Source organism: Triturus cristatus, chromosome 1_1 (genome assembly GCF_964204655.1).
Source record: "Triturus cristatus chromosome 1_1, aTriCri1.1, whole genome shotgun sequence".
Taxonomy (NCBI): domain Eukaryota; kingdom Metazoa; phylum Chordata; class Amphibia; order Caudata; family Salamandridae; genus Triturus; species Triturus cristatus.
Genome location: NC_140579.1, coordinates 524,612,248 through 524,631,672, shown reverse-complemented (window position 1 = coordinate 524,631,672; position 19,425 = coordinate 524,612,248). Strand labels below are relative to the sequence as shown.

The 19,425-nt window shown below is 42.9% G+C and overlaps 1 protein-coding gene across 1 annotated transcript in view; it reads right to left on the bottom strand.

Annotated features, from left to right (window-relative positions):
• The window catches only part of ZNF281 (zinc finger protein 281), a 242,750-nt gene extending 223,718 nt beyond the window's left edge, over positions 1–19,032 (bottom strand). The window contains exon 1 of the mRNA XM_085643111.1: positions 18,272–19,032. Within this exon, the coding sequence (XP_085499237.1) occupies positions 18,272–18,754 (483 nt within the window). The 5' untranslated portion in view covers positions 18,755–19,032. The remainder of the gene's footprint in view (positions 1–18,271) is intronic.
• Positions 19,033–19,425: the final 393 nt, after the last annotated feature.

The following is a 19,425-nucleotide window of genomic DNA, read 5'->3' as shown; positions in this document are numbered from 1 at the left end:
TGTTACTTTTGACCTGCACCAGCTCCATTAAAAAGACCTTTTTTTTATATTTAATAAAAATCCAAACCCAATGAAGAAGCTAGAATTTTATTAAATATATTGTACGTGTAACTTTTATTAAGTTACCTTTAGTTTGCCTGAACCTGCTGTGGGCTAATTTGCATTCGCTCTCCAGCATCTATCCAGCCAGCACTTGGCCTGAATTAAGTGTTAGAGGTGTGAAAACTGCTCCCCAAGCAGAGCCAATGAAGCAGAGCCAATGACCCGGCGTGGGGAAAGTGTTTTCTTTCCCTGGCAGGACAACCAGTTGGGGTGGGCCCAGGAATGTAATTAACTTCAACGGCAGCTTGCCTGTCACAAACAAATGTTAGAACACACTTGGAAAGCCCCAGCCTTTGTTGGCATAGTCGGGCTGGCACTAGACCCATCGGGACAAAAGCTCCTCTCCGAATCAGTTTTTAGGGAAGACAGTTGTGGAGATTCATAACCGTGACTATTCCTCTGGGTGGGTACACAGGCTCTACACAAGAAGAGATGGTTGCCCCATCTTGGATTTTAGAGTGAGGGGCACTGTGGAACTATCAGTCGTAGGACAAAGAGGAACTGCTGAATCAAGTTTGCTCCTGGGAACTTTTATCCCATTTGGTTAGGCGAGCCCAGGAGTCAAAGAAGTGGACTACAAGGGCCGGTAAGCTGACTTCTGTGTGACTACAGGTATGGCCAGCCAGCCCGTGGCAAATGGACCTGGACTGGACTTTGTTGTTGGCCTAGCCGATACCCCCGAGGCACTTGCTGGGGCAACCAGTAGAAAGTTTGGAAACTGACACCAGAGCTCCTTTGAAGAAGAGGGGATGGGGGAGCAGAGTATTCGACCAGGAGTTACACAGCGCCAGACTAAATTTCGGCTTTGTGTCGCTCAAGGCTTCCAGTATCTCCGAAAAAAGACCAAGTCCCATTCTGCATTGGAACTTAGAAACTTTTTGACTTCCAGGCTTTTACCACGACCAACCGACTTGCTGTATCCAACCAGGCTCAATTGTGAGCAGCTTTAAATCATGCTTAGGTCCCGATCTACCACTTTGATAGGCTATCATTGGTGCCTTTTGTCACCATTTTCACTTAAACCTATAAATATACAGCACATCTCCACTTCCTCTCATTGGATTTTGCGGTTTTTAGTCTTATTTTACTCAATTTTTTTCGTCCATTTTAAAATTGGTAGTGGAGTTTTACTGCGTTTGTGACCTTTTCTACTGTGCATGCACTGCTTAAATACTTTACACATTGCCTTTGATATAAAGCTGCTTGCTTCATATCATGTTACTAGGGAATAAGCACAGGTTTACTCAAAGTAGGAGTGCCACATAAGAGGTGGTGGTCTTGGAAATCTGAGACTTATAAACCACAAATAATAATTCACTACCCTACATCTATGGAATGGAGTATTTTTTCAAATATATACACACATTATATAACCTACTGGCGGTCGCCAGTAGGTAGTTATAGTTAGGACCCATTATCCATAGGAAATTCGTAACATTCTTTTCCCAATAACTTTGGCACCGGATGACGAATCTTCGCGAAATTTTCAAAACTGGTGGGGCGCTCCGGTCAGCTCCTATCCTGAAAGTTTGGGGGTGATTCATCAAGCGGGGCCGAGAAAAAAGGGGGTCCCAAAACGTGTTGTCTCCATGTTATTTCCCATAGGAAATTTTGGACATAGATATATATATACACACACACACACACACACACCTTTGCTTCTAGCTATGGTTTTTAGGTCTCGCAAGCGCTGCTTTGGAGAGACCTTTTGGAATCACTCCGTACTTTCTTGGAAACTCGGGCATGTACTGGACTGTTTCCAATGAGTACTCGTGCATGTACAGCGTTTACCTTGCGGGAGCGAGCTGCGGCGCCATCTGTTTGCAATTATCGTGTTTTCGAAACAGATGGCACCGCTGCTCGCCCCTGCATGGTAAACGGTGTGCGAGTCTCGCCCACGTCTGAAACCTTGCTTTACTCTGGTTCTTAGTTCAACTCTGCCTCTCTCCCTATATTTGGTCACATAAGCATCACTTTCCTTCCCCAGTTCACCCCTCTCTCCATTTCATTCTTCTTTCTCATTCTTCTGCTTCCCTCATCTCTCTGCTTCGTCCCTCATGGCAGCCCTCTTCCTCTCGCTCACCTTTTCTTGTCGCTCACCTTTAACTCCCTCTTTCTCTCTTCATTTATCGTGAGAAGTCCGAGTCCCTTTTTATCCATCTGTTTTTCTTTCATTTTTATTTGTGCTGATCTTTCATTATTTATTTTTTGTCCTTTGCGGCCTTTTTCGTTCCAGCTGCGTAAATTGCAAATATTAATTTCAAACTAAGATGAAGCAGTGTTAGAAATCCCGAAATATTGGTACCTGGCAACATGCTTGAAGTGCACACGAAAAGTTTTAGTGAAACTGGTGAATCTACGGCTAGGTCAAACAGTCTAGAACACATGGCCTTTCAACTCGAGGCCACGCCGCACCTCTACCCCCTTCTGCCCTCCTGTTCTCTGCCCTTCCCATGCCGCGATTGCTCCTGTATATTCTTCCTCTTTCAGTTTGTCTTCTGCCCGCCCCTCCCCCACTGTATTCTTCCGTGGTTTCACGTTCCTTCCCTTTGCGTCGCTCTTTGTTCATGTTCTGCCCTCTCTCTACCTCCCTCTTGTTTTCCTCACCCACTCTCCCAGTCGTTTTTCCTGCCTCTGCCGTTCTTTTTCTCTCCAGCAGTCTATTGTCTCCTGTCGCACGCCCCTCCTCCTCTTCACATGCCTTTCTTCTCCCACGCTTCCCTTCCCCCTTCTTTCCGTCTCTCCTGCTCTTTCCACAGGTGCCTCTATTCGTCTCTCCCACTCTTAACCTCCCCCCCCTTTCATTTGACCTGGTTCGTCCCTCTATTCCCTTGCACGTTCTTTCTTATTGTTTTCCCTATTAATCCCCGCTGTTTGTTCACTGCCTCTGCCCATCCTGTGTTTTATTCTCCAGTTACTCAAGCCCACCCTCTCTCTCATTTTACCTTTTTAACCTTATGTTCTGGCTCTGAAGCAGGTAATTGAAGCAAGCAAAACAGATCTGGCCTGCTTTCTGTTCACTCTCTCCAAACAATCTGAAGCTTTACTCCTGTTTAAGATATTGTTCCTTTGTGATTATCAAACACCTCCTTGAAATATTCATCAACTTTTTTGGTCTCCAGCATTTCTTTTGTCTTCTTGCTTCCCAGGAACTTGACTTTGCTGTAAACCTTATTACAATATCCCTGCGTGGCCACTGCATCTGTTGGGAGACAGTACTATTTCAGTTTTCTTTAGTGGCTATTTATAAAATAAGTTTTAATTGGGGGTAAATCCCGAGTCTATATACAAACAGACACACCCACTCACGGAGTTAGGACCACAGCCAATTTGACAAATCTTAATAACATTTTCTCAAAAAGTCTCATCCACGCTAGCTTCTTCCAGGAAGGTTTTGGGAAGATATACATGAGGGGACCGAGAAAAGGGAAGGGGGCCCCAAAACTTGTTTTCCCAATGCTATTTTTAATACGAAAATTGGACCTACCTACAGCCAAAACTGAATTGAATTCTAGCAAATTTGTTTTAAACTAACAAACACTGAAAGTCACCTGTTATAGCTAACGCAAATAACTATAATTGGTAACTATAGCAATTGCCCTGCTACATAAATGCAATTTCATTGTAAATACCCTTTAAGGCATGGCCGGTCTTGTTTATTGTCTCTATAATGTGCTGCACGGCTAAACACTTACACGGCCCCAAAGGCGAGACCCATTGGCTATGCCAATGCTTGTTTAGACGGCCAACTTCCTAAGCAATACAGTTTTACAGAAACAATGACGAAACTAAACAGTGATGAGACAAAGCCAAAAGGTTGGTGGCCAAAACCACACCTAGCAGGTTGGCCAATGCTGGTTTTGTAGCAGGCTAAGAAAATTCTTTAACAAGTTACCTGTGTTGGTAGAATTGAGGCAGCCCAGAATGAGGAGTTGAATAGTGGGTGATATGGATTCCAACACAACAGAGATCAAAGGATTGGCTTTTCAAAATCCCTAAAACTCAGATCAAGGCATCAGACTCTGGAAGATCGAAATAATAAATCACCCAGTCCTGGGAATCTTTAGTCTGATTTGAAATATAAACAATCATATTAGTAATAATACGAAGAATAAAAATAGTAATAAATAATTACACTACCCTTACTACTGGAAATATATTCTGAAATGTACAGACTATAAAAACAATGCTTTTGTTTTTCATGCATCTTAAAATTCACAGCAAGCACTGGCATAGCCTAAAGGTCTTGCTTTTTAGGTCTCGCCTGACCCAGCGCATGCGCTTGTCTGGCAAGACTTTTTGTATGGGCTTCAAAAAATGCTACCATGGCCGGCCTACAGCTTGCGTGCAGGTGCGCACGCTTACGAGCAGAGGCGCCATATGGCTTTCCTAGTCATGCTAAATAAGCACATCGCTCGCCGCGCTTGATCGCGATCACTTTCACGACCACAACTTACTTTCAGGAATTTCGAGTAACATGAATATCGCGAAGTTACCGAAATTACGGTAATATCGTTTGGCTCCGGATTTCTTAACTGAATCACATTATCCTGCTACGTGAGAGAGAAAGCTTCTCAATTCGATTTCAAGGCTTTTAGTGACATCTGCTGGCTGCAAAGTTCTTAACAGTTACATGAACATAAGTATCTTAATGCCCAAGAACAATACTCATGAATAGCACTACACATTTTTCACAATCATTTAATGTGATCTGAACGTGACAGTTGCAGCCGAGTAGAAATCCAAGTTAGAAGTCATGTATGAAATATATCACAGATCACCATCAACAAAGTCAATATGGAACGAGGTGAACAATTAAGTTACAGTTTTATAACCAACACATGAAACAAACATATGTAAAATGGATCAATGAACCTAACGAGTAATCAGAACTCGGCATCAAACAGATACTCAAGAATAAGAATAAGGAAGAGAGCCACCTAGAATTTAAAAAAAACGAACATGTGGCTTTCACTGCCAGTTAATATACAAGCACAAAGATGAGGGTAGAGGCTAATTGAATCCGCACCCAGCAAATATCAGTGGTTCACGTAATCAGTGAATAGTGGTGCACGAAACCAGAGAGTACTCCCCTCTTTACTCCCAAAAGTGTAGGATAAAATCCTACATCAACATATGTAGACACAAGTGGTTCAGCACTATGCACTATACACTTCTCATATAATCAGAACATGTGACACAAATTGTAGAGATTTTCTTCTTTATTTGTCTTGATCGCAGATTTCTTATGATTCATATATTCACATAACTGTAGCCAACGCGTTTCGTCTCACACGAGACTTCTTCAGGGCTACCAAGAAAACATATGTAAAAAATATGTAAAAACAATCTCAAATCTCTCATTTTATAATAATTCATCAAAACATATTATAAAAACATATATATCATTACATTAAAAATCCAAAGTCAAAGCACCACTAACAGTTCAGTTCATTTACTGACAATCAGACAAGAAGGCCAGGGTATGCTATGATAGAAAGAAACCTTATTCTCAATACATCATGTGTATTTTACATCATGTATTCGTCACAGTATTTGCTTCGCAGTTATATGTATGGTTTTCCATGGACATCTGTACGTTACATCATACCAACAAAGTTCAGTACAAAGTTTATCCCATATTATGCGATAAATTAGAACAGTCCTGACATAATCAAAACAATATGCATGCTTCTCATGACTATGTCCTTGATGGTTTAATAATATTGACTAGATAGTTGTGCTGAACTTTGTTGGTATGATGTAACGTACAGATGTCCATGGAAAACCATACATATAACTGCGAAGCAAATACTGTGACGAATACATGATGTAAAATACACATGATGTATTGAGAATAAGGTTTCTTTCTATCATAGCATACCCTGGCCTTCTTGTCTGATTGTCAGTAAATGAACTGAACTGTTAGTGGTGCTTTGACTTTGGATTTTTAATGTAATGATATATATATTTTTATAATATGTTTGGATGAATTATTATAAAATGAGAGATTTGAGATTGTTTTTACATATTTTTTACATATGTTTTCTTGGTAGCCCTGAAGAAGTCTCGTGTGAGACGAAACGCGTTGGCTACAGTTATGTGAATATATGAATCATAAGAAATCTGCGATCAAGACAAATAAAGAAGAAAATCTCTACAATTTGTGTCACATGTTCTGATTATATGAGAAGTGTATAGTGCATAGTGCTGAACCACTTGTGTCTACATATGTTCACTGCCAGTTAATACCACATTCAATTGACAGCAGTCACGACTGTAGGCAATTTATACAATCAAGTAAAAAGGACATCTTTCCTCGCTCTTAGAGAGAATGCCCTAGGCGTGTGTTCTTTTATTGTACAAGCAGCTTTGCTGTTCTCAGTGAGCCAGTATTATCATGGCCGTGTTACTTTAACGGCCGTGTGCCTTCTCCTCGTGTTATCTGTGCCTCTCCTCCGGTTATCCCTGGCGCGAGCGGCACCCAGTTTCTTGTCTTTCTATTCTCTGTCCTCTTTGGTTCTCTGTATTTCTCCTAACCTGCGATCTTCCCTCTCCCTCACCTTTATCCCACTCCCTGCACTTTCTTCCTGCACACCGTCTTTCATAACATTTTTGTGTCTCTCCGCTGCTTTGTGAACCTTCCCCTCTTCACCACGCCCCTCCCCTTTACCTCCTTTTTGCACATCTCACTTTTCTTTCATGGCCCCTTCTCCTCCTCCACCTTGCACCCTTCTCGCCTTGCACCCTTCTCCACCTTGAACCCATCTCCCCCTCTGCCTTGCACCCTTCTCCACCTTGAACCCATCTACCCCTCTCCCTTGCACCCTTCTCCCCTCCGCATTTTATCCTTCTCCCCTCTGCCCTGCACCCTTTCCCCCCCTCCGCCTTGCACCCTTCCCCCCCTCCGCCTTGCACCCTTCCCCCCCTCCGCCTTGCACCCTTCCCCCCCTCCGCCTTGCACCCTTCCCCCCCTCCGCCTTGCACCCTTCCCCCCTTCCCCCCCTCCGCCTTGCACCCTTCCCCCCCTCCGCCTTGCACCCTTCCCCCCCTCCGCCTTGCACCCTTCCCCCCCTCTGCCTTGCACCCTTCCCCCCCTCTGCCTTGCACCCTTCCCCCCCTCTGCCTTGCACCCTTCTCCCCCTCCGCCTTGCACCTTTCTCCCCTCCGCCTTGCATCCAAGCATTGGCATAGCCAATAGGTCTCGCTTTTGGGACCGTATAAGTATTTAGTTAAGCAGCACAATATCCTTGGTGCAACAACACAAACTGTTGCATGGCTAAACACTTATAAGGTCCCAAAGGCGAGAACTACTGGCCATGCCAATGCTTGTTGGATTTGCCAGTGCTTTCTGCTGATGGGTGTTCAGTGACTAGCCCAAGCGAAATGTTAGAAATACTCATATGTATGAGTCATGCCGCCAAGGCTGCACTGGTTTGATGACCTATACACGCATTTTATTTTATCTACCATTTTAAGATGGGGGAATGCAATCTTGAACCAGTAAATGAAAAAACAGAAGTGTGTGATAGCGTATTTGCAGAAAGGGGCACCCAGCAGCAAATTGCAGCTGCCAGGAGCTCTTAAGAAGCATTTGAAGAATTGGGGAGCAGTGGGGATGCGAAAGAGTAAGAAGCAAATGAAAGAGCAAGAAAATACATGCACTCCCACTGAGGGCTGATACAAAAATAAATGAACACTGACATGCAAAGAATCTTGCTTGCATGCATGCAGTACCAACAGTGGAAACATGAAGGCAGCAGAATGTCATATACGAAATTAAGAAGTTGAAAATTACCAAGCACGTTTTCATGATACACAGTGCACTATCCTGTATCAATCTGATTAGTGTCTGGAAACCACCAGCTAAGGCAGACTGTACCCAGACGCTAACAAATAGTTCCCTGATTTGAGCAGTGGAAAGCTACTAGTCATCAAAAAGGACAACTAGGAGGCTCTAGGGGAGGGACAGCATCTCAGGTGCCTAAATCATGGAAAACTATAAATTTAATTTAGGGCCTTATTACGAGTGTGGCAGTCCAACTGCTTAACACTGCAGCCTACAGGAGACTGCAGTGCAAGCGGTCTTCAGACCGCCATATTAAGAGTTTAACACACTGTGGCTGCAGAGATTTTTCAGCAGTGAATACTTTTCCATATACATCGATGCCTTTGTGTATATTTCAACTGCATATGTTTTGGATGCACACATATGCATGATAAATGTGGGAAAATACCATCTACCCATTGTCGGAGTCTGACCTATATGTTGGCAGTCCAGGCAATGGGTATATGGTACAAAAAGGACTCCCCTGTAGATCGCCGCAAACAGGTTTGTAATCCTCGGGGTGAAGATGCTGCTGTGAATGCAGGGACCCGAAGAAAGGGATCCACATTGAACTCTGACCGAAATCACAGGAAGGGGGTGAATACGCACCCCAAATCCTTTGCTTCTGCTGACTGGAAGCTGGCAGTCTCACCACCGCGGTCAGCTCTTGGAAAAGTCAACTCTTAATACAGATGGCGACAAAACTCCCCAGTACCATTCTATGGCAGCGGCTTCCCCCCACCCCCGACCACAAACCCAGCAGATTCAGCTGCGGTCTTCGCAAAGTCAATCCGCACAACTTGTAATACAGCGTCCGAACCGCCGAGCTCATTGCGTTCGGACCACGACTGCAGTCCACAGGCTGCCATACTCTTAATAAGGCCATTAATCTCATTTAGCTGAAGATTAAGTGGTCAGCATATATATTTCTTTTTAATTGACATTCACATACCATGGGGAAAGAGAAATGTGTCAGGTTGGGGGGTACGCAAGGATCAGCACAGAAGAACTGGGAAAAGTATGTCTATTTTACTATGTGCTTCTGCAAAAGTGTCTGATTTACAATGGAAGCTGTTTTGTATGGTGCAGGGCCCTCTGCCAAATGTGGATTTTGCTTGCAGAGCAGGCTAATTTAATTGTATGGCGGTACTGGCAGACTATACAGCACGATTTCAACAAGGTAAGTGCTTAAGGGTAAGCATAACCTATTCATATACTCCTTGGTTAGTTACTACAGCACATAGAATGACTGAGTTGATACATAGGCAGTCAGACAGCAGTACAATGTTACAGTGTATGGGAGATTAGACAAGGGATCTGATTATGGCTCAGAAACTAATGGCAGGCAGTAATTGCTTGATCCCACCCATGTGTAGATTCAGAACAAGAAACTTTGTCTTTACATTTTTCTTGAAGGACAGACAGTGTCCAAGTACAAAATAAGGGACATAGCACTGGATGATATGGAAGAAGAGAAACTACTAAGATTCAGACTCTGGACCCAAACATCAATGCGACTGGATGTGCTACCACCAAAAATGTTGACTTCATCGGAATTTGTTTTTGTCTGATGGCAGACATCCATGCTTGGATCGTGTGAAGGTAGGTTTTGAGGTGATGAGTCATTGGCAAGTGACATCTTAACTATTGAGGCGATTAGGGTCATTGGCTAGTGACATCTTATTATACAGTACACCTGGTGGGATTATGCAGAGTGAATAGATGGGGGTACACATGGAGTCCTATCAGATGCTGCAAATGACTGAAAGTGGAATCTTAAGGCGTATACGGACGGAAGATGATTGTCTTGAGGAGGGCAGGGATTCAGCCCATTTTTATGGAGAATGGAAAGGAACCTACAAGTACTGCGGTGTGCAGTAAGGTGGCATTGGGAGAGCCTATAGGGTTGCTGGTGTCACCACTGGTGTGCCTTATTCTAGTGATTTTGCTAATTCAATATTCGTTAACGTCAGTGGATTGTTGAACTGAATTTGGGAAGGAACACTGTTTTAATGCTATGTTTGACATCCCTGAAAAGTGTCTTGCTTTTGTTTTGACTCGACTGGCTACAGGTGAGTCAAATGTAGCTTTGAGGTTATGCTTAGGGTGCTGTGTTCAGTTCACTCGTGAGTCTTCACTGCTCAGCCTCTGACTAGAGGTTCCAACATCACATGAATATCCAGTATCCGCTCGTCTGATGACTAGCAGCACAGACATAAATGAGCTACTAGGAAACATAAGACAAGCGGAGGATGGCAGAGGAGAGCGAGACACTACTGCGAGAGGAAATAAGAGAATGAAAAGAATGGAAAAGAAGAAAGATGGGAAGGAATAAGGGGGGGGGATTAAGAGCAGAGGAATGAGGAGAACAGTGATAGCATACTAAGAGTGAGAAAGAAATTGATTTCCTTTGGTAGCGATTTGACATTGATCTGGGGATATATGGGAGAGTAAGAATTGTGGAACACACTTGTTTGAGACACTGCTGTAGAACAAAAATTAGTGACCATGAAAAACAGCTGCTCACTAGCAATAAAGCAAGAGGTGTGTATATACGCAGGTCTTGCTATAGCTGCTAAAGAACGACTGAAGACTTGAAGAGCACCTATAGTATTTGCAACAGTGTTAGTTATACAACGTACATCAATTTCTAAAATTCTTAGATCACACAAAAAATTACTTACAAAAATGTGGTGCTTCATGAATTCTGTAGAGATACAAGTAATCATAGGCTCTAATTGTGCAGGAGATCGTAGTACCGTGCTTCTGTGGAATTATTAGCAATGCTTATACATTCACCACAAGTGTTAAATGTTCTCCTTTACTAACGGGATAAATCAGGAAAGAACTCAGTTTTAAAAATGGATCTTCACTTTGTTGCGGTCATAATCGTACCCAAAATTACATTATCCAGTTGGATTATGCAAAGTGAGCTGTATGACAAATGATGACCCTTGCAAAGGGACACTGTCGAAACAGGATTGGCTCCCCTCAAACAGTTAAACGTATCACCAAAGTTCCAAGTGTTTTGGCTTATGTGGACAAGTACCTTTCTGAAGCACGAGTTGAAAAAGAACCCCTCTGGTGTATTTGGATGCGTTAGACAACGCTGAACAGAACACGAGATAATTTATGAAATTTAGATATGCAGAATAACCTTTCCATTTCAGAAAAAGGATTCAGGAATTCATGCCACCGTGCTTAGTGTGCGGGTCATTCAATATCGTTGTAAGATATTTAACTTCGATAGGCCAATTAACAATGATGTTAAATTATTAATTATATACACCATAGTAAGAGGGTGGATTTGTTGCATTTAAAATGCAGGTACACCTACGGTAACGGTTTAATCGAATAGGTTAAAAAAATATTCTGCCAATACGTGTGCCGTTGTTGTAGAGCAACCACTATCCAGTCTGCTGCTAACTTATCACTATGTTACCCAATAGCGTCAGTGCAATTTTGCAGTGCCACTATAGTGCCCAGTGAGTAAAAACCAAAGAAGTTGTTGTTGTCAAAACCCTATGCTTATTTACCATTCATTAAAATCCAAAAGCTGCCATGTGAACGAGAACCACTTTGCCATGCAAGCCGCAAGGAATAAGACCCATTAGATGCAGAGTCCATCTATTTCTTGTGCACTGCTGACCTCCCAGACTGGAACATACTGCTTCTTCCCTGGCATGCAGTTGGGCTGATACATGGTTGGTCCTCCTGTACAGGGAAAGCCCAAAAAATGTAAGACAGTGGTTTATCTATAGTAAATGAGCAGCAAATGTGTACAAATTTACACCTCGAAGTCAAAAATAGCAAGGAAGCGTTCTTTGTAGCATTCGTGTTGTATTCTTATTTGGTTACGTATGTAACATCACTGTATTCCTGGCATGCGCTGTGTTTATCTTCAGGCGTTGTTCTATGTTCTAATGTAGAACTGTAATTGTAATGTTCCAGCGTAAGACTCAGTGGTTGTTGGAGTCTGGAGCTGGAAGGAGGTCTGCCGTGCCATGCTGAATAAATCTAATTTATTTTAAATTCAAACTTTGTGAATTTAATATTGGCGACGAGTTAAGTCTCTCCTGTCAGGAAGGTACGGAGAGCAGAAGAATCCACGAAGAAAAGTGAAGAAGGAAAAGGGAAAAGCAAAGTAAAAGAGAAGGACTTCGTGCTATTAGAGGAGCTAAGAGGAAGAAAGTAGATTCATTGTGGCGAGAGGAAAAGTGTGAAGAGGCGTATTCACAGAAATATTTGTCGACATTTTCAAAGGAAAACATAAGTAGCAACGTACTTTATCAAGAGAGAACGCTCGAGGAGTGTTCGGTGTATCCAGGCACTGAGGAGAGCGAGCGTGAGGAGGACGTACAGGAGCGCGTCATAAGGATGGGTTCAGCGTTTCCTGGCAACGACAGGCGGAAGAGGAACGTGAGAGACTGCACGTCAGTGGGCGTCTCCTGGCAACGCGCTCGACAAGTGGAAGGGGAACCTGTGAGAGCGCACGTCAGGCGTACACGTTGTGACGTCTAATGGTGTTTGCAGAGGTTGCCTAGTAACATCACGGGCAGAGAAAGAAGAAGAGCGCCTGCGCAACAAGGAGTGTAACGCGAGCAAGGAAACATTTCGCTTTGGCAGGAAAGCCAGTAAAAGGGCCGGTAATCGCTTGGGGCGTTGAGCGGATGAAAGTTCAGAGCATAAAGGAAAAGATGTCAAGGTGGGATTTCATTCTATTATGCACCTTTTAAGCACGGATCAAGCCTACAGATGGCGTAGTTGAAAGTCCACAAGCATCCCATTCTACTTATCTGGTTTAAGGAAGTACACGAGGTGTTTGCTATGGAATGAACCTCATATTTTCTTTATTTTGTTTTGTTTTCCTCAATTTTTTTTATATACAAAGTTTGTGACTTGAACTCTTAACCTGGTCTTAAGGGTAGTTGGGTTCTTTATTGTTATTGTGTTAATTATTTTGGGGTTTTGTCATTTGACACTCAGTTAGTGTAGTAAAAGAAATGCAGTTTGATCCTCCAGCTAAGTTTTTACAGAGTAAAGGAGACCCACCACTACCATGGTCAAGGTGGAAAGAAGAGTTCTTAACCTACATGAAAGCTATTGATGGAGAACGTATGGGTGCAGAGAGGAAAAAAAGTATCCTTCTACATTGCTTAGGATCGGAAGGACAAGACGTGTTCAGAGCACTTCCACAAATTACTGCACAAGTGGGGGAAGAAAATTTGAATGTTTACAATGAGGCTTTACTGAGGCTAGAAAAACGTTTCAAACCAACGACAAGTATCGCTCTGAACAGATTCAAGTTCTATACTAGAGCACAAAAGGAGGAGGTATCCTTTGACGATTTTTTAACGTCGTTAAGATCTTTATGTGTACATAGTAAGTTTGGGGTTATGGCAGACGAAATGATTAGAGATCAGATTATTGTACATGTAAAAAACAAAAAAGTACAAGAAAATGTGTGGGTCATGGGAGACCCTAGTCTGTCTGAAGCAATAGCTAATGCGAAAGCAGTGGAACAATCAGAAAGCTGGATGCAAACCATTAAGCAGAGTACTAAGAAGGGAGAATGTGTGGAAGAAGTGTGTGCTTTGAAGAGTAGTTCTGGGAACAATACGCAATTGAAGAAAGACAGTATGGAAGTTGCCCAAAAGAGAAGCATAAGCAATAAATATAATGGTGGAAGCCAGTTCAGAAGTAATGTGAACATGGGAGGACAATGTGTTTCAGATGTGGTAGTAGGTCACATTTTGCGTCTTTTGGAGGTTGTCCCGCTATAAATAGACAATGTAGGAAATGTGGGAGAATGGGCCATTTTAGCACAGTCTGCAGGGAGATAAGGAGAAATAATGCTTCAACATCTTTTTCTGGTTCTGTCTCGACCATTAGTGGTACAGATATAGTGCAGGATGGAGAAGGAAAAGAAAAGTTTTCCGACGAATGTGAAAGAGGATTTGTAGTTTCAATCATTAATAAGCATTCAGTAGGAGAGGAAGAGTTACGGTTGGAGGCTCCAAAATGTATAGTAGAGGTTTTGGGGGTTGAACTTCATCTTATGGCTGATTCTGGTTCGCCATGGACTATAATCTCAAGAGATTATTTCAGAGAAAGATTGCAAGATGTTTGTGTTGGAAGAGTCCTACATGCTAATGATGATGTTGCTGAAAGTTTTGATGGCACAAGGATTGATTTGGAAGGTTTTTTCAAGGTGTCGCTACAGTGCAAGGGCAGATTTGCAGATATTAAATTGTACATTGCGAAAAAAGGAGTTAATGTTTTAGGATGGCGCGATCAGTGGAAGTTGGGCATTATGTTAAATCCACGAGCAGAAGATCCTGTCATTTTAGGGGACAAGTGTGAAATAGGAAATATTGCTGTGGTTGATCAAAATGTCAGAGTAAGAAATTTGGTAAACAAATTTAAGAAAGTATTTTGTGAAAATTTAGGGAAACTTAAAGATTTTGAACACAAGATCATTCTTAAGTCAAATGCTCGTCCAGTTGTACAAAAACTAAGAGGAGTACCCATTAATGTGAGAGAAGAGCTTAGAGAGATGTTAAAACAACTTACAGATGAGGGCATTATTGAAGAGATTGAATCTTCAGAGTGGGTTTCACCCATTGTTTTAGTACGCAAGACTGATAAAAATTTGAGGGTATGTGTTGATCTCAGATCACTTAATTCTAACATAGTGATTGATTGCCATCCTCTCCCAAATATAAATGAGATGGTATCTATGTTGGAAGGAGCTAATGTATTCTCAACTTTGGATCTGCGTTCGGCATACCATCAGATTTGTCTTTCTGAAGAGTCAAAGAATCTAACAGCATTTATTACCCCACAAGGGCTTTTCCGTTACACCAGAATGCCTTTTGGATTAGCCTCAGCGGCATCGGTGTTCCAAAGGGTAATGTTTAGAATATTTAGAGATGTTGACCGTTTTGTAAAGTGTTTTCAAGACGATATTTTGGTCTTTTCTAAAAATAATGAAGAACATGATTCACACCTTAAGGAAGTTTGCAGAAGGTTGGAAGTGAACGGCCTCACGCTCAAAGAAAGTAAATGTAAATTGTATAAGAAGTCCGTGGAGTATTTGGGGCATACTTTATCTGGGAATGGGGTAGTTCCTAAGAAGTCAAATGTGGATGCCATTATCAATGCTCCGGCTCCTACAAACAAGGAACAATTATTGAGTTTTGCTGGCATGTGCGAGTATTATAGTAAGTTTGTAGTGAATTTTGCAAACAAAATGGAGCCGTTGAGAGAGTTACTCAGGAAGAATATCGATTTTAAATGGAGTGGTACCCAACAGGTGGCTTTTGAAAACATCAAACAAGATATTGTGAAAGCACCGACTTTAAAGCCTTTTTGTGTTAAGGAAGAATGCATCATAACTGTAGATGCAAGTTTGTACGGTATTGGGGGTGTGTTATCGCAAAGGCATGGAAGGGAAGAGTGGAACGTGGCTTTTGCCTCTAGAACACTCAATGAGACTGAGAGAAAGTACGCCGTAATTGAAAGAGTTACTCGCGTGTGTGTGGGATATTGAACATTTCAAATTGTAAGTGTGGGGTAGCAAGTTTACGTTAAGGACGGACCATAAGCCTTTAGTAAACATCCTTTCTTCTGGTGGAGGGTGGAATTCAACTGCTAGGATTGCTAGGTTGTCCTCAAGGCTACAAGAGTACAATTTTAAGACAGAGTATGTACCAGGGAAAAAAAATGTTACGGCTGACTTTTTGTCAAGACTACCGTGTAGTAGTAGTGGTGTTAATTTTGTGAAAGAGGTTGATTTTGTGCTTCAGATTAGTGATGTAATTCCAGGGCAATTGCAAGATATCAGTGAGGAATTGTGGAAAGAATGCATGTGTAAGGATGAGGATTTGTTGGAGGTCGGGAGGTGTGTGATGGAGGGTTGGCCTAATAAAAGGCAAATCAGATCAGAATTATTGTCTTTTTGCAAGGTTGCAGATGAACTTGAGGTGGAAGGAGATTTTATTTTCAAGAATTCTAAATGTATTCCTCCTAAAGGTATGCGGGAAGTTATTCTTAGAGTTGCACATAAAACACATCCTGGTATTTCATCAATGAAACGTTTAGTAAGGAATTTTTTTTGGTGGCCTGGAATTGACAGATTTATTGATGGAGTAGTAAGAGTGTGAGCTATGTGTCTCTAGTGAAAGAATGTTGAGCGTTAGAGTTCCACCTTTAAGAATGGTGGAATGGCCAAAAGTACCTTGGCAAAGGTTAGCTTTTGATATTTCAGGTCCGTTTAATATGCTTCCAGAGAAATGCAGGTTTGCTTTGGTGTTGGTGGATTACCACTCAAAATGGCCGGAGGTAAAGTTTGTAAATAGGATTACAACAGAAATTGTGGTAAATTTTTTAAAAGAGACGTTTGCACGTGAAGGTTGCCCCTCGTATTTGGTCACAGACAATGGAGTGCAGTTTAAGTCTGCTGAAATGAAGGATTTTGTTGGTGAATGTGGAATAAAACATGTTTTTACTTCTCTTTATGGACCGCATGAAAATGGACAAGTTGAAAGGTTTAATAGAGTGTTGAAGGAGTTTGTGGTTGATTCAGTTAAGTTTGGAGATGATTGGTTAAACAGGGTTAGAGAGAAGCTTTGGTTGTACAGAATTACTCCTCATACCACCACAGAAGTCAGTCCGTTTAAATTGTTGAAGGGAAGGGAGCCAGCATCAAAGATTTGTCCGTGGTGGTTTAGAGAAAAGTGCCAGAAAGTAGACTCTAATGATGTTTGTGTGGATGACATTTCTTTGAAGGTTAAGAGTAAGCAAGGCAAGACTTGTGCGTGGTTTGATAAAATATGGAAAACTCAATCACCTTCTTTTGTAGAGGGTGATTGGGTTAGGATCAAAAAACCTGGTATTCTTTGTAAGGGCTCTAGTAGGTTTGGGAAAGCTATACAAATTAAAAGAGTTTTTAAAAACTCTGTAGCTACTCAAGATGGGAAGGTTTGGAATGTCAGAAGAGTGGCAAAGTGCCCTCCCAGTCTAAACAGGTTTGTTTCTAATCCGGTGTCAGGAAATATGATTCGAGACAGTGAGTACAATGTTGGGGTTTCCGGTGATTCTAACAGTGTGGGTGGAAAAGTTCCTGTTGGATTAAATGTCAGAACATCAAGTCGTGTAAAATATTTTCCAAAAAAATTGATTGATTTTGTTTAGTTGCTTACAGGGGGGTTGTGTTTTGTTTGTTTCCTTTTACTTTTATTTTATGTTTTTTTAGTTTCGTTTATTAAGTTTATTTTGTGTTTGTTTCTTTCAAAGGAGGGGGATGTGTTGTATTCTTATTTGGTTACGTATGTAACATCACTGTATTCCTGGCATGCGCTGTGTTTATCTTCAGGCGTTGTTCTATGTTCTAATGTAGAACTGTAATTGTAATGTTCCAGCGTAAGACTCAGTGGTTGTTGGAGTCTGGAGCTGGAAGGAGGTCTGCCGTGCCATGCTGAATAAATCTAATTTATTTTAAATTCAAACTTTGTGAATTTAATAATTCGGTTACTGGTGAAGTGGAAGGTCTACGATCGAACACTTTTTGGTGACCGCAACATAATTTGTGACAACTGTAGATTTACCTCTTGCCTCGACTGGGGAATCTGTGTACAATCTGGGGTTGATATCCTATGTGGCTACCGCACTTGTACAAAACACATTCTAGTCTGCACATGGCACTGTAGCATCCTCTTGTCACGCAGGAGGGCGACAAAACAAACCAATAGTAAGCGCCGCCTTGGCCTAAAAGGCGGGTCAGGCCTGCATTTTACAATCACATAATGCTCTTTACCATCAACAATCTATTTTGTGCTTTAGGCTCACAAAGTTAATAGGTGCACCTGACGACACAGGTATTTCACGTTCTTGACATTTTCGGCATGGAAGAACGCATGATGTTTTACAGTGGACACAAAGCAGCTGTTTAGAGCTTTTCAGACCAATAATAGCAGAGAGTTGCTTTATTTTGTTCCCTGACAGATTAGATGGGGCCGCGCTGATACGTTTAGGGCAGACTATCGTTCCCCGTATTGAGCTACTCCGTATACGTAAAAACCTGCGCAATAAATACCCACTGGTCCTGGTGTACTTGCTACAGAAATAAGAGGCACTGTGCAGAGTGAGGTGTTTCACTACAAATCCCGAGCCGACACTTGCAAAGGGGTGAGGGCAGGGAGCAAGTCATTATACTTTGATACCGTGGAGGATTGGAAACGAAGCCTTGGTTAAGAAATGCATCTTAAAAAAGAATTGTAAGAGTTTTTATTGCAGACTAGAGTCTGGAGCGTCCGCATCATCGAACATCAGTGGACTCACCTCCTTGTTCAAACTCAGATCTTGCGCCATATTGTGGTTTCCCACCGTCACCTGCACGATGCCACCTTCCTCCGCCTCCTCCTGCGGTTCTCCGCAGCTGAACAGCCGGTAGTGTTGTTCCTGCAAGCTCAGCTGTTCCCGGGCGCGCTGCTCTTGCTGCTCCTGGACCCGTTGCTCCCGAGAGCGCTGGTCCTCACGGGCCTGGGCGAGCTGCTCCCGCTGCTCGTGGGCCAGCTGCCGGACCTGCTGCTCCTGCTCCCGGGCCAGTTGCTGGCGGAGCTGCTGCAGCCCGCCACCCGCGTCACCCTCTTGCTTGATGTGCAAAGAGCCCCCAGGGGGGCTGCGGCGAGGCGGGGAACTGGGCTCCTTCTTCAGGGTCATCTCATCGCAAAGTAGTGCGCCCCCCCCCGGGAGGCGGCCGAAGCTGGTGACCGGGGGTAGGTGGCTGAACATCAGCATGCCGGGGGGGAAGGCGGGTTCCATAGCCCGCGCTACCTTGGCCCCCCCCCTCACCTTGCTCCAGCCCCTAACGCTGATTAGAGCAGACACAATGGGGCGCCTGGCGTGAGCGCGCTTCTGGGCCCTTGCGCACCATCCCGCGAACAGGTAACAGTCTGTGTGTGCGCTTCTTTCCCGCAGACGCTCCTTGCCTTCGCGGGTGACGTGGGCCCGGTTCGCGCAAACCTCCCTGTAGCCGCCACCGCACCGTTAGAACGACGCCCGAAGCCCCACAATAGAATTAACAATTCCTCCCACCGCGCATGTTCGGCGCGCTGCATGCCGGGACACTATCCTTAATCATAGGCATAGAGGGCAGACTGATCTTAAAATGCAAAGGTTTTGGAAAACAGAAACAGTCTGTATTCCGCTATGTGCATCTGGCATAGATTGAGCAAAACGACTAATTTTTTAAAAGGCGGCTTTCTTACTTATAAGATGGGGTACACCAGAAATGCTCAGCAGCCAATTAGAAAACAGTAGGTCGAAAAAAAACTACAGTACCCATGAACACCAGGGTATCACGTGACCAACCATAGAGACCATAATATAAAAGGTAATGTGGAAAGTATCATATCCTCTTTCTTTGGTGAGGAAAAACAGTTCAAGTTAAAACAGGAAGTCCAAGAAAACGTTGAACATCAGGATAGAAAACC